General features: G+C 42.4%; 1 protein-coding gene across 1 annotated transcript; it reads left to right on the top strand.

The window, feature by feature from the left end:
* The first annotated feature begins 4,723 nt into the window (after nt 1-4,723).
* adrb1 (adrenoceptor beta 1) lies at nt 4,724-7,656 on the top strand. The gene has a single exon (XM_085762343.1). It carries the CDS (start codon nt 4,901-4,903, stop codon nt 6,077-6,079), a length of 1,179 nt encoding a protein of 392 aa, XP_085618469.1. The 5' UTR covers nt 4,724-4,900; the 3' UTR covers nt 6,080-7,656.
* The last annotated feature ends 5,236 nt before the right edge of the window (nt 7,657-12,892 follow it).

Below are 12,892 nucleotides of genomic sequence, written 5' to 3'. Positions count from 1 at the left end.
ATATTATCAGAAGCTTCGCTAATGAGCTTGTTCGCTCATAAATCTGTCACAGAGCCAGGTTACATGTGAGCTGACCTCAGATGACAGACTCCCTGTTGACAACATGCAGTAAAAGCCTCTCATTAGTCTCACTCTGAGCCTACAACACAGTGTAAATGTCTCTATTACACATATAGTTTACTGTCTGATCATTTAATCACTATCACAAAAACATACATACATAACAGTCACACACTAGGTGGTGGCATCGAGGATCAGACACCTGATGATAGAGAACAATACACTGAAGATAAAGCTGCTGCTGCCCTATATTTCTCTAAGTGTGTTACAATACTGTCTGACTTCACTACACTGTCTGTGACACTCAGACCCAAGCCCATCCATTTCTACTGATGACATAAAACTTAAAAAAAAAAAAAAAACAGGTCACAAACCTACTTTCTTAAGTGGTTGGTTTCAGGCAGATGTTACAATACTTAAGGTGTCAAACATATAGTAGTATTTGTTGAAGCCTATTTTTCAGCTGTGAGAATGGTGTGCTCATGGGTAATAGGATAGTGTATTAATTGCTTGTCACCAAGTGCAAAGGTGTGACTCATCTGGTCTGAGATCTATGGAAAATAAAAAATACATTTATTTTCCACATCTTTTAAATGTTATCTGAATATGAGCTTCTTTTCCCTTTTTAAGGTATTCATGCTAGTAGGATATCAGAAAAGATGACAAAAACATTATTTATAGTGTCCATACACAACAATGAATATAAAGTATAATACATGTGGTTATGTAAATGCCATTAGACACAGCAGAATGACCTGGAAAAACATGAAAAGCCAAAGCGTTGTATATAACAGGATCAGCCAGTGACAATGAAGGAAGTTGCTAAGATGATTTACATTCCCTGTCGGTGCCAGTATGAATTGTAACACAAAATACAACTCATCATTAAGGTGCCAAGATTGTAATGTTGTAAAGTTAAGTCATCATGTGGAAACATTTATGAATCTGTTTTTAAACACAGAAATGTTTAATATGAGGTATGAGCAGATCAATGTGGCATTTATTAATAAATACATTTATTATTATCCTCCTCCTCCACCATCACCAACTCGCTGCCTGCTGTCTCCCCCCTCAGCCGCCTCCTGCACCCACATCCTGACAGCATCATTAACCCCATATGATTCTGGCTTCTGGGGGGGCAAGCACACACACACACACACACACACACACATCAACACAGTCTCAATAAACACAGGTGAAACATCACCAGGGAGTACGCCAACCATAAAATACAGAAGGTTCCCACAAATACACGTCAGTGGTGTCTTCAAGAGCTGAGCCGTGGCACCACTACCTCTTTTCGAGCTATATGATATAACACATTGATCTAAATATTTCTTTAAAAGTAACCAAATGCCTCAAGTAAGCCATGAGGATTTTTGAGTCTGAATGATTAGATAACAGTCCCCATGAACACACAGCTTCTTTCAGCAGCACAAAAAAAGTCTTTTAAAAGCTTTCTGCAGGGCTTGTAAACCCTGCGCCTCTTATGATGCTCATATGATGCATGAAGCTGACACTGGTTAATTGTTACTGACCTCTCTAAATTAATTGCTCATTCAACATGACTGGTTTAATTGTAAATAGTTATGAAATGATGTTGGCAGCGTTGTTAGGCTGAAAGTTAAAAAAAAAAAAAAAAAAAAACTATCAGAGGGTTTAGTGAAGGAGAAAATCACAGTTTTTGCTCGGTTTTAATTGTCTCGTCACTCTGAGTGGGCTCGATTTAGATCATATTGTTGAAAGAGATCAAATATTATTTCTAATCAGTGTGACAGCACGAGCAGGAATGCTAACTTGGAAAGAGTTGTGTTTTATGGTGACTAGGGCTTGTTACCTGAACACATCATACCCGTTTGTCTCCCTTTTTGCTGCTCACCTTCATTTTCTTCTCTGCAGAGAAGCTCAAAGCTAAGAAACAGGAAGGTGAAGCTTCAGAATCAACTTTGACCTTTGACCCCATGTCATTGTCAACACTATGAGGTCAAGCTACTAAGTCAAGTTGAACCTGTTCTACTTCCCCTTTCTTCCAGTGTAGAAACCCTGCGTGGAGATACAGTATGTAGGAGGGAGCTGCTGCTCACTGGTCAAGAGCACTGTGCTCGCTTTATTCCTGCGTGAGAGCAGCGAGGGAGCTGAACGGTGAATTACAGCAAAGAGGTGTGAATGCTATAAATGTAGCCTCTAAGCAAAGGTCAAAAGCTTTTCCAAAGAGTTTGAGGGGATCATTTTCAGAGAGGAGAAAAAAAATTTAATTTGGATTTTGGTCATAAAGGCTTGGTTCACCCAAATTATGCCTATTGTCACTTTGAGCAATCTTCTCTCTCTGCAGCAGAGTGAAGGCAACAGAGATATAATATGAGATGCTCACAGAGCTGTAGACACTTTAAATATTCAGTAGCAGCAACACATCTGTCCATGCTGTGATGGATGATTATTCCACACTGTTAGGTCTCCATACCTGGGCTCATTGTCTACAGGTAGCACTAATTAACAATGGCCTTAGTCAAGATTTTTTGAAACACTGAGATCATGAGTGCAAAAGCAGGAAAAGCTTTCTTAATTGATTTTCTGCACATTTACACCAAACGGGTTAAGTGAGAGTTTCCCTTTGACTTGCTTTTTGTAAAGGTTCACAGACAAACTCAGCATTGGATTATCTATTTTGTGTATTTCCTGGTGGTGCTATTGTGGTGTGACATTTTGATTTGCTGTTCCGGGTGCCACTGGTTGTTGACTAATTCATGTGTTTAACCACCACAGTGCTAAGAAAGGACTCAGTGAAGAAATGTTTTTTTTTGTTGTTGTTGTTGCACAAATCAGACTTAACACTCTGTCTTCAAAATACACCGAACTTGAGTCGGACTGTTAAATACTCACTGTCTTGGTTGCAAAATAAAAAACAACAAACACCAACCTGCCTAAATGAAATGCAGAGGTTGTCATCTGTGCGTGGTGGAGAAGAAGAAGGGGAAATATGTACTATTTGTTTTATGAAGTTGAACCAACTTGATACCACAGTCTATATGTGTTTATGAGCTGTAACTAATGGCTTTCTTAACGGTTAATAAATCAGCTGTTGATGTCTACAGACCAGTGGTATAAGAAATGCCATGTTATGAAAAATCCTTTTGCCTACATTATACTTAGAAAGCCTTTAAAAGGGAGCTTTGTTAAAGTGGTACCCAACTGTTTAAGACTGGATGTTAACCTAAAGCATATTGAGTGGGGTTGTGTTTAAAGTCACGCATAGGTGGGAAAACTACAAGGTGTCACTAACCAGCGCTGAGCCAACCAGCAGCTGCTGTAGTGACGCAGGATGCAAGGAGCCCTTTAAACACTATGAATGAGAAACCTGTTACTGAAATGCATTAACCTGACCTTCTGGACTCTGTTTGACCTACGTTTGTCAGACACCCCCTCATATCTCCTTCACTGAGACCCCTCTGCTCCTCCCCATGCAACTAGCTGGGAGTGGCCGAGGAGAAGACGTCCACACCCTCAGATGAGCCTCTGCTGCTCGGGGTCGGGTCGTGTCACAGCCTGTGGCGCTGGGTCGTCAGGTTCATGAGCAGGCATGCTGATGAGCTCACAGAAAAACAAGCAGCACGGCAGCGGCGGTGTCATCCGTCTTTGTGTGCAAGCCTGTGTGTCACGAGGGACGGTGCAAAATGCTTAACTGCTGGTGAAGATGCCTGTCATTGTCTTCATGCTTCAACGTCTCACAGTTGTAAAATTCAGAGGGGAATGTAGACAGGGTTATTTCTCCTCCTACTCTGAAGTATTAAGATGAATTAAATCTGATATGTTATCAACAGAATCTATTCTTTATCATTTTTATAATTAACTATTGTATAAGACCTAGGCTATACAGTTTTTTGTCTCCACTGTTATTTGTTTGTCTTGTCCCTCTTCCTCTCTTATGTAACCATGTTTTTGTTTAAACTAGACCGTTTACAAGATCCGTCTGTCAGCCGGTCCACGCCTGACGTTCCTCAGCCTCTGTGTCTACTTCTCCTCATTTTGTTGACATCTTGATGTTGACCAGTTCAGAGCTAATCCTGCCTCATCCTGCAGACCACAAATCATCAAGGCTGGTGTTTTGCACGATGAGCTGACCTGCATGCTCTGTGTCTGTTCGGCTGTGAGTCAAAACATGTTTTACAGTTGTTTTAAGATAAGAAATGTCCGTGTAATGCATGCTGCTGCTGTGAGGCAGAGAGCAGATCTGTGGTTGGGCCTGACCCCTGTAGCTGTGGAATGTATTCTTAGTGATAAAAATATAAAATGGACAAGTGGAAAAACAAATATTGTTTGTGATGGCAAGTGATGAAAAGAAGAAAAATCCCTGTAGTTCATAATGTCTTGGTGAATTCTGGAGGTCCATATTTGGCTCCTCGTGTTCCCAAAGACTGGCAGATTTATCATAGATCACAATCACACACAGTTTTGCAGCCAAACTTTCTAATCTCAGCCTCAGTCAAAGTGTTGTGTGTTCATTCATGCGCATTAGTTTATCAATCAGAAGAAACTGAGACTTTGTGTGTCTTCAGCTGTTGTTTATGTCCTCAACTTCACTCTCAGTATCTCAGTACAATTTCTCTGCTGAGCTGCCTGATTGGTCGCGGCGAGTAGTGATGTCACAGCCTCGTTTGACAATCCCGGCCGGTGCAGCAGCTCGCGCAGGCTGAGGGCGAGAGAGGAGCCCCAGATGGAGTTGGCGCGCGACCGGGGCAGAGCTGTGGGAGCTCGTGAGACCGCGACACACCTATAGGAGAAGGCTGCCTCGCGCTGCGTTGATGAACCGGACCTGGTCCCGCACACAGCGCAGCAGCCCGTCATGGGGGACGGCGGCGCGTCTTCTCCGGTAAACTTCCAGAACGGCACGGGGCGCGAGGCGCCGCACGCGCCGGGGTCGGAGCAGTGGATGGCGGGGATGAGCCTGCTGATGGCCCTGATCGTCCTGTGCATCGTGTTTGGGAACATCCTGGTGATCGTGGCCATAGCCAGGACGCAGCGGCTGCAGACTCTCACCAACGTCTTCATCGTGTCTCTGGCCAGCGCGGACCTGATCATGGGTCTGCTGGTGGTGCCGTTTGGCGCCGCGCTCGAGGTGCGCGGCTCGTGGCTCTACGGCTCCTTCTTCTGCGAGTTCTGGATCTCCGTGGACGTCCTCTGCGTCACCGCCAGCATCGAGACCCTGTGCGTTATCGCCATAGACAGGTACGTGGCCATCACCTCGCCTTTCCGCTACCAGAGCCTGCTGACCAAAGCCCGGGCCAAGGCCGTGGTGTGCATAGTGTGGGCCATCTCCGCGCTGGTCTCCTTCCTGCCCATCCTCATGCACTGGTCCCGGGACAGCGTGGACACAGACTGCTACGACGACCCCGAGTGCTGCGACTTTGTCACCAACAGGGCTTATGCCATCTCCTCATCCGTAATTTCTTTTTACATTCCTCTACTGGTCATGATATTTGTTTACGCCCGTGTGTATAGAGAGGCGAAAAAACAGCTGAGGAAAATCGACAAGTGCGAGGGCAGGTTCCACAACACCTTGACCGGCCTCACCTCCAAGTGCAAGAAGAAGCCGTCTAAGATCCTGGCGCTCAGGGAGCAGAAGGCGCTCAAGACTCTGGGCATCATCATGGGGACGTTCACCCTGTGCTGGCTGCCCTTCTTCATAGTCAACGTGGTGCGGGTGTTCTGTGCCGAGGTGGTGGACAAGGACCTGTTCGTGTTCCTAAACTGGCTGGGCTACGTCAACTCAGCGTTTAACCCCATCATTTACTGCCGGAGCCCGGACTTCAGGAAGGCTTTCAAGAGGCTGCTGTGCTGCCCGCGGCAGGCCGACCGCAGGCTGCACATCAGCTCCTGCGACCTGACGCGCTGCTCCGGGGGCTTCGTGTCCTCTCTGGAGCCCGGCGCTCTGGGGATGTGGTCGGACTGCGCCGGCTTGGACAACAGTGACAGCAGCCTGGTGGGGACCGCAAAGCTGTCTCACTCAGAATCACAGCTATGAGGGAAACAAAACATTCAACTTTCAATGAGGTGGATTACAACAGCCCGGGGAGAGAGAGACGCACAGCGCGCAGCAGCAGCAGCGCTGACTCTGTAGCTTGTGCGCCTTTTTGGGGGCGCAGGAATGTGCGAGATCTGTTATTGTAGAGCGTAAGTGGGTCGATTTATTTTATCATCTAAGAAAAACAAACAACAAATCACTAGAATAGCATCTGAAAGCCATATTTATTTTTCAATAGCCTTCAGGACCAACGTTCCAAGATGCGCAAATTCCCCGAATCCGTTAGAGATGACCCAATTTGCCAGATAATAGCCACCTCAAAACACCACTTTGATGCATCTGATGAATCATAATGATTGTATGCACTTTTCCATAAAACAGGTGTCAAAGCACTGACACGTTTGCCACGCTCCTGTGGTTTATTCCTGATGTTTTGTTTGTTTATTTCTTTATTCCTTATTTTATTGGATCGTTTATAGCCTATTAAGGAGGATCATCTATTAATGGGAGGCGGGTATCATATAGGTTAAGCCCAGGTTCAGTTTCTTCTTGAATTGACCGCTCAGGCGCAGTGTAATAATAGTAAAAAATGATTGTAATTTAAAAGCATTGGATTGGAGCGAAGCATTTGTCGGAGTGACTGTACTGTAGTCATGTAGTGATCACAATGTGTTTTTTTTTTGTTTTTTGTTTTTTACCTCACAGCCATCGGCAAGTGCAATTTGTACGACAGGTATTTGTTTATATTAAACATTGATGTAAAAGTATTTATTCCGCGCTGTCTTTTACAACTACGCAGAAAGCCGTGGGTCTGAATCCCACGGACCTTTGTACATATATTAGTCCTGTGGTGTTTAGTACTCAAGTGGGTAATTTGAGCCTCATCCTTTGTCTTTCTCATTTCTACATGCTGTAGTGAGGTGGCGTGTCGACTCCTGTGAAATAAAAGGAAGTGTCATTGTTACTTACTGTTTAAGCTTCATTTTGTTGTTTTATTCTTTTAATTATTTAAAGTTTACTGTAAGTTTCACTCTTCATCGAAAAATAAGGCATGAGGAGAAATCATTTCTTTCTTTCTTTTTCCTTCACCCTGATTTCAATCAGAAGTAATTGGTGAGACAGCAGGACATGCAGAAGTTGAACTGGTTGGACAGCATTTGTGCACACATGATGGGATGTCATTTTCTTCTGTGCTGGACTTGCAACTGGAATCTGATTGGCCTCTGGAGAGATGAGCCATGAAATGTGATTTTTCTTTTCTTCCTTTTTTTTATTATTTTAATTAGAAAATGGGTTTCTACACTTTCATGCACAGTGGATTAATAAGGTTTTGCTTTAAGTGTTTACATGTTTGCCATGCATTCAAGGTAAACATCTGGGTTACTTTAAGCAATGTGCACATGCATTATAGAGCACACAATGAGAAACTGAACTACGTTGTGGTTGAGTTGATCCAATTTTCTTAAGAAAATAATATTTCTCTTAATTAAAATGTTAAAGCATTGTAAGTGCTTCTCATTCATATTAAATTGCACTACTGGATGAATGCATTTGTCTATGTCAGTATTTTAAAATGCATTTTGCCACAGATCAATGTGACTTTTCTTTTAAAGTTGTATTGCACAAAAACAATACAAAGGTTTCATATCAGACAAGAGCCTGAAAAAATATCTTGACTTTTAGTCCTGGGTACATTTCCCATAATGCAACTATAAAGCATCTTTCTTTGCCAGATGCTGGGATGTGGGTTTCAAACCCCATATGTCACATACAGGTTGTAACACACTAAATCTAAGATGAGGCAACCCAAGCAATGTCGAGTTTGACTTGATTTGAATTTGAGATTATTTCCGAAGCCTTTAAATATTTTTTTTTTAAAGTCATCATATTCAAACGAATGGTACGTGTCATCTTGTTTATGATTGGAAATATTTGTCTTTCCTTGGTCAGTCCTGTTAAGACACTCTGGAATCCAACTGATCCCTTTGTTTTTAAGATACATAGAAACCAGTGAGGACAGATACCATTCGCATTTGATCACTGCATTTTTCACAAGCTTTGAGATCCTGTATAAAATGTTGTAATAAACATAATAATGAAGTGGCTCTTACAAAAGAGATTTGCCGTCCTTTCTGGGGAATATTAATCAGCCCTTGAGCTGGGTGTCTTTAAAATGCATTAGCATGTGTCCTGATGCTCTCCCAGAAGGGCCGAGTCGTACATTTCAATTAGACAAGAAAACTGAATGGAACTGAGCTCAGCTGTTTTGGCTAATGAACATTGTTTAGATCTGATTGGCTGAATTAATGTGCGTGAATGAGACCCAGCTTTTAGGGGGAAAAATAATAACAGGAATAAAGCCAGTATCACTGATGGCCTCCTGGCAAAGTCCCACTTCATTATTAAGCATTGTTTGTTTGGCAGGAAGTTTGTGTTTGGGCAGATTAGCAGTGGGCTCACAGATGGAGAAGCTAATCAGCGGCTTTAAAAATAATTGTTTCAAATTGCTTGTGTATCAGTAGGCATTTTAACTGCTCCAAGTCAGAGTAGATAAATTGATACCAACATGACCTCTGCAGTAACAGAGGTTACTGTTGCTAAACAGAAGGAAATAGGGGCATGGCAATGGCTCTCTAGATTTAATTTAAAAAAAACATCTTACTAAAGCTCTTTAAGCAACATTTTATGTTTCCTTTTCAATGAGTAGCCTACAAAGTGTAAAAGTGTAAAAACAAACAAGTTATGTTTTTGGGCGGTTATCGTATTTCTTGGCTAAGAGCATTTAAATGAACTATTTGTTAATTTTAATTCTGGTCCATAGATCGCATTAGTAGCTGTTTACTTAAAAGTTAAGAATAAACATTGAGAGTTCAGCATCAAACTTAATTCCTTTACTTACCGGATAGGAAGTTGTCTCTGAGGATGGAAAGCAATGCCACTGTTAAATCTAATCTGAGTCATGTCTTTTCTTCTATTGAAATTAGCCAGCTAGCCCCAGGTCATCTCCTTGCTGTCTATCCTATTTACCATGAAGCATCAAGCTATGTGTTTTGGGAGGTTATATGTATCCAATTATTTATTAGCTAGGAGCAGTAAAGGGAGCTATATTTTTTTGTTTTGATATTGAGACATACAGTCCTTTCTTCTACTGAAATGAGCTAGCATGGGCCATTTAATTCCTTATTGACAGAAAACACACTGTAGCCACAAATCTGCCCTGAAGATAGCTGTTCTTGGAAGGAAAATTATACCTATTCCAACGATGGCCAAATCTCTTATCAAGCAACAATCACCACCACCTGCTCCTGGCAAGAAACTACATTCAGGGGCAGAAAAAACCTACAAACCTCTTGAAACCAAGCAGCAGAGACACCATGAGAAACTGTTCTCAGCAAAGAAATAGTAGGTGGTAGTTCTACCTACCGTAGATAAAGAAATGTAGCCAATAGATGTAGCCGTTATGTTTGGATATCAGGTCTAGCAGCCCTGCTAACCAGCTGCCAGTACAGGCAGCTACAGGTACGGGGTTGATAGCCTACCAATCCTGAAAGTGAAATAGAAAAATTATGAACTGTATTCGACCCCCTGTTCAAACTTGCTCATAAGGAATATGGGGGCAATTGAAACAACTCAACCAACCATCCATAAAATATCAATATTCCCACATGCTCATGCACCTCTATACCTAATTCAAAAGTGGTTTCACAGCAGAATGAAATCATTTCCCATCATCTAGCCGACACTGCGTTCTCTCAGATCCACTCAGCAACAGGTGTGAGGTTTCATTCAGTTATTAAATGGACTGCGTCTCCTCTCGTCCAGATCATGAATACTGTATCTGCTGCCAACCACCTCCTCTTGCCATCTGCACATGATTAAAAACCAAGACAAACATCATCGTCGTCATCAGAGAAGATTAAAAACATTTAAAAAGATGGGATGTCTCTCTTGATAATCTCCATAATCTACTCTTTCCCCCCAAATGTTACTGTGCTACATAACATGTTTTTTCATTGCAGAAGCCACTGAACAACAAGATGTCCAAATGCTGATTCTAAAGCAGAGAAAACAACACACAAATCAAAGTTAACTGAAGGAAAGTAGATAACTCATGATGACACTTACCAAACTCCTTCAGTGGATGGGGGCAAAACAATAGTATTTTGTAAACAGAAGTGCAGAGAGCCAAGAGAAACATGTTTATCAAACACTATACTAGTGTAAAATACTATGCAAATACTGTCATTTTCCTCAAGAGGCAGTTGGAGGGGAGGCTTTATCTCTGAGGAAGAAAAACAAAACATTTCGGAAGGTAAGAAATGTCAGCACCTGGCGGTAATTATTGCTGATTGCTAATGATTACAACCTTATCAGACCCCAGCGGATGTGCCAAATTTATGCTGGGAGAGCAGTGTGTACATTTTGCAACACTTAGCCATTTTTATGTTGTGTAAAATCTATGATTTGGCCACATTAAATCTAATGAAAGTGTACCATTAAATGAAAAAGGCCCATATATTCAAAGGTGATCCAATTGATGGATTCAGTGGACATCTGGAGAGCAAGGAAACCAAACTGTAAACTGGCAAACAGTAAGAGTTGAATTCCAGCTCAGTGTCTCACTGTATCTGTCTCATTGATAAAACTCAACCTCCAGTGTCTAATAAATGCCATATAAGATATAAATCCCGCTGTGATCCCCCCCCCCTCTAAATCACACTGTGACTGTTGAGGTGTGGTGCCAGAAAGCAGGTGCTACACCTCGTGTGTCCATCTGTTTGGATTCCCACGTGAACTTGGCGCATAGTCCATCTGCTGTGCCTGGGCTAGCTTTGCTTTACATGAAGACGATGTGAATGTGGTCATTCACACTCAGTGTTTGTGTTCACCTCAATAATGTAAGATGATGTTGTACTGATGAAAAATTGAGCATAGGACATAGCCTACATAAATTTAGAATCACAGGCACTAGTCAGAGAAAACATGACTAGGGTAGGCCTACATTTTCTGTCAGTGTCAAATCCAGCTTCAACCCAGATTTCCAGATTATGGTAACCAAATGATAAAAGAGGCTGGTCACAGATGAAGAAAAAACATTACTTTATGGATTAGAATTTGGCATAAATGAAGTTGGGACGGTAACAAACTCCAATCAGCCCTAGAGTGCTGTAATCCTACACATGATGGCACAAGGTGCTTATAGATGAACCACTTTGGCAAGAGGTGTCGATCAAAACCTCGATAAAACTGCAGAACTGAGGATGAACAAACTGGTTTCTGTTTTCAAATGAGAAAATTTTGGCACAAGCTAGACATTGATGCACAATGGCTGCAAAAGCCAAGCTGTAACTTTCTCTCCAAGGAGGTGCTAACCTTCTGAATCTTAACCTTTCACAAGCTCCTAAACTTGAATCCCAATAAGCTGATGATTCAGTGTCTGATGGTCCCAAGGGGAACTTTTTTAAACCTTGAGATTTAGTGTTACAAGAACTCTGTGTGCCAGCAGAGATTGTATTGTTCATCTTGTTTATTTTTCTTGTCTGTTTCAAGTTAGATCAGTTCACTCCCATGCCTGTCCAATGAAAATGAAGGTACAGCCTTGAGATTGTTGACTACCTTAGTTTAGCATAAACACATGAAACAAACAGAAACAACTAGCCTGAAACAAACATGCTAGCTCCGGCCTCTGTTTTCAGTTGTTATGCTAAGCTAAGATAAACTATAAAATAAGATAAACTAAGCAAGGGTGGCTGATAGCTAAAGCCTTACATTGAACAGATATGCCAGTGATGCCAATCTTCTTATGAAATTCTCAGCATGTAAACAATGTCAAACTTTCCCTTTAAGTCACCAATAGCTGATTAATTGTAGCAGATTATCAGAAGATTGGAAGAAGTGGCTGCACGGGATCCACTGGGTCGGCCAGCACGGACCGATACCATGCCCAGCTTTCAGTTTTTGATCAAGAGTTCCAGGTCGTGGAGATCTGATCACTATCAACACACATGCAAGTGTTTTCAGATACAGATGTGCTTTTGCAGCCGCCTGCTTTCCTCAGCAGCCTCTGTGTTGTTGTGGATTGCTCTCCTCTTCGTCTGGATCGTGATGCTGAACAGACTGGAAGCCTTATTGAGGAACTTTCCTTGCAAAGCCTCTGCATCCTACTGTACCTCCAGAGGCAAGCACCTTGTCCGATGCAGTCGCCGACCAGACTCCTCATGTTTCTCTCTTCCACTCAGAAGCCTGGGGCCGGATTCACCAATATGTTCTTAAGAAAGATCTTAAGAAATGTCTTAAGAAGAAAATTAAGAAGTTCATAAGAAAGTTCTTAAGTGCAATTCCTTAATATTTTCTTAAGAACTGTCTTAAGAACAGTCATTTCTTACGAATTTCTTATTTTTCCTACTTAAGAACTTCTTAAAATACGTCATTGCATTGCATTGCATGCACCATCAGCAGCATAGCAGGTAGAGTTTTCTTCGTTGCAGTTTGTAAACAAAACATTGAAACTGGGCCCCTCTGGGGCTAAGCTGTGTAGCCTCCTGCCCCAGACAGCAGCAGTTGTCAGGACTGCAAAGGAAAGGATAGTGTGAGTGAAGCGCTGGAGCCGTGAGCCGATAGCCGATCGTCACGGGAGCCTCCGGTGTTAGCGCCGGATGCTAACCGCTAGTTAGCATCGAGCTAGCTCAATTGTTACCAGTCGAGGCTTTAGTTGTCGGTGTCGGTCGGGAATCGGTCCGCGGCTCTAGCGCTTCACTCAGACTGTAACTGTTATTTATTTTTCTTTGCAGTCCTGACTGCTGCTGCTGATGG

Source organism: Trachurus japonicus, chromosome 19, assembly GCF_045865225.1.
Source record: "Trachurus japonicus isolate A0001 chromosome 19, Traja_1.0".
Lineage (NCBI taxonomy): Eukaryota > Metazoa > Chordata > Actinopteri > Carangiformes > Carangidae > Trachurus > Trachurus japonicus.
Note: the sequence above shows the minus strand (reverse complement) of the source record. Positions and strands in the feature narration are given on the sequence as shown.

Excerpts from the sequence above, each read along its gene's own strand:
- adrb1 (XM_085762343.1), top strand. The coding sequence starts at position 4,901 with ATGGGGGACGGCGGCGCGTCTTCTCCGGTAAACTTCCAGAACGGCACG.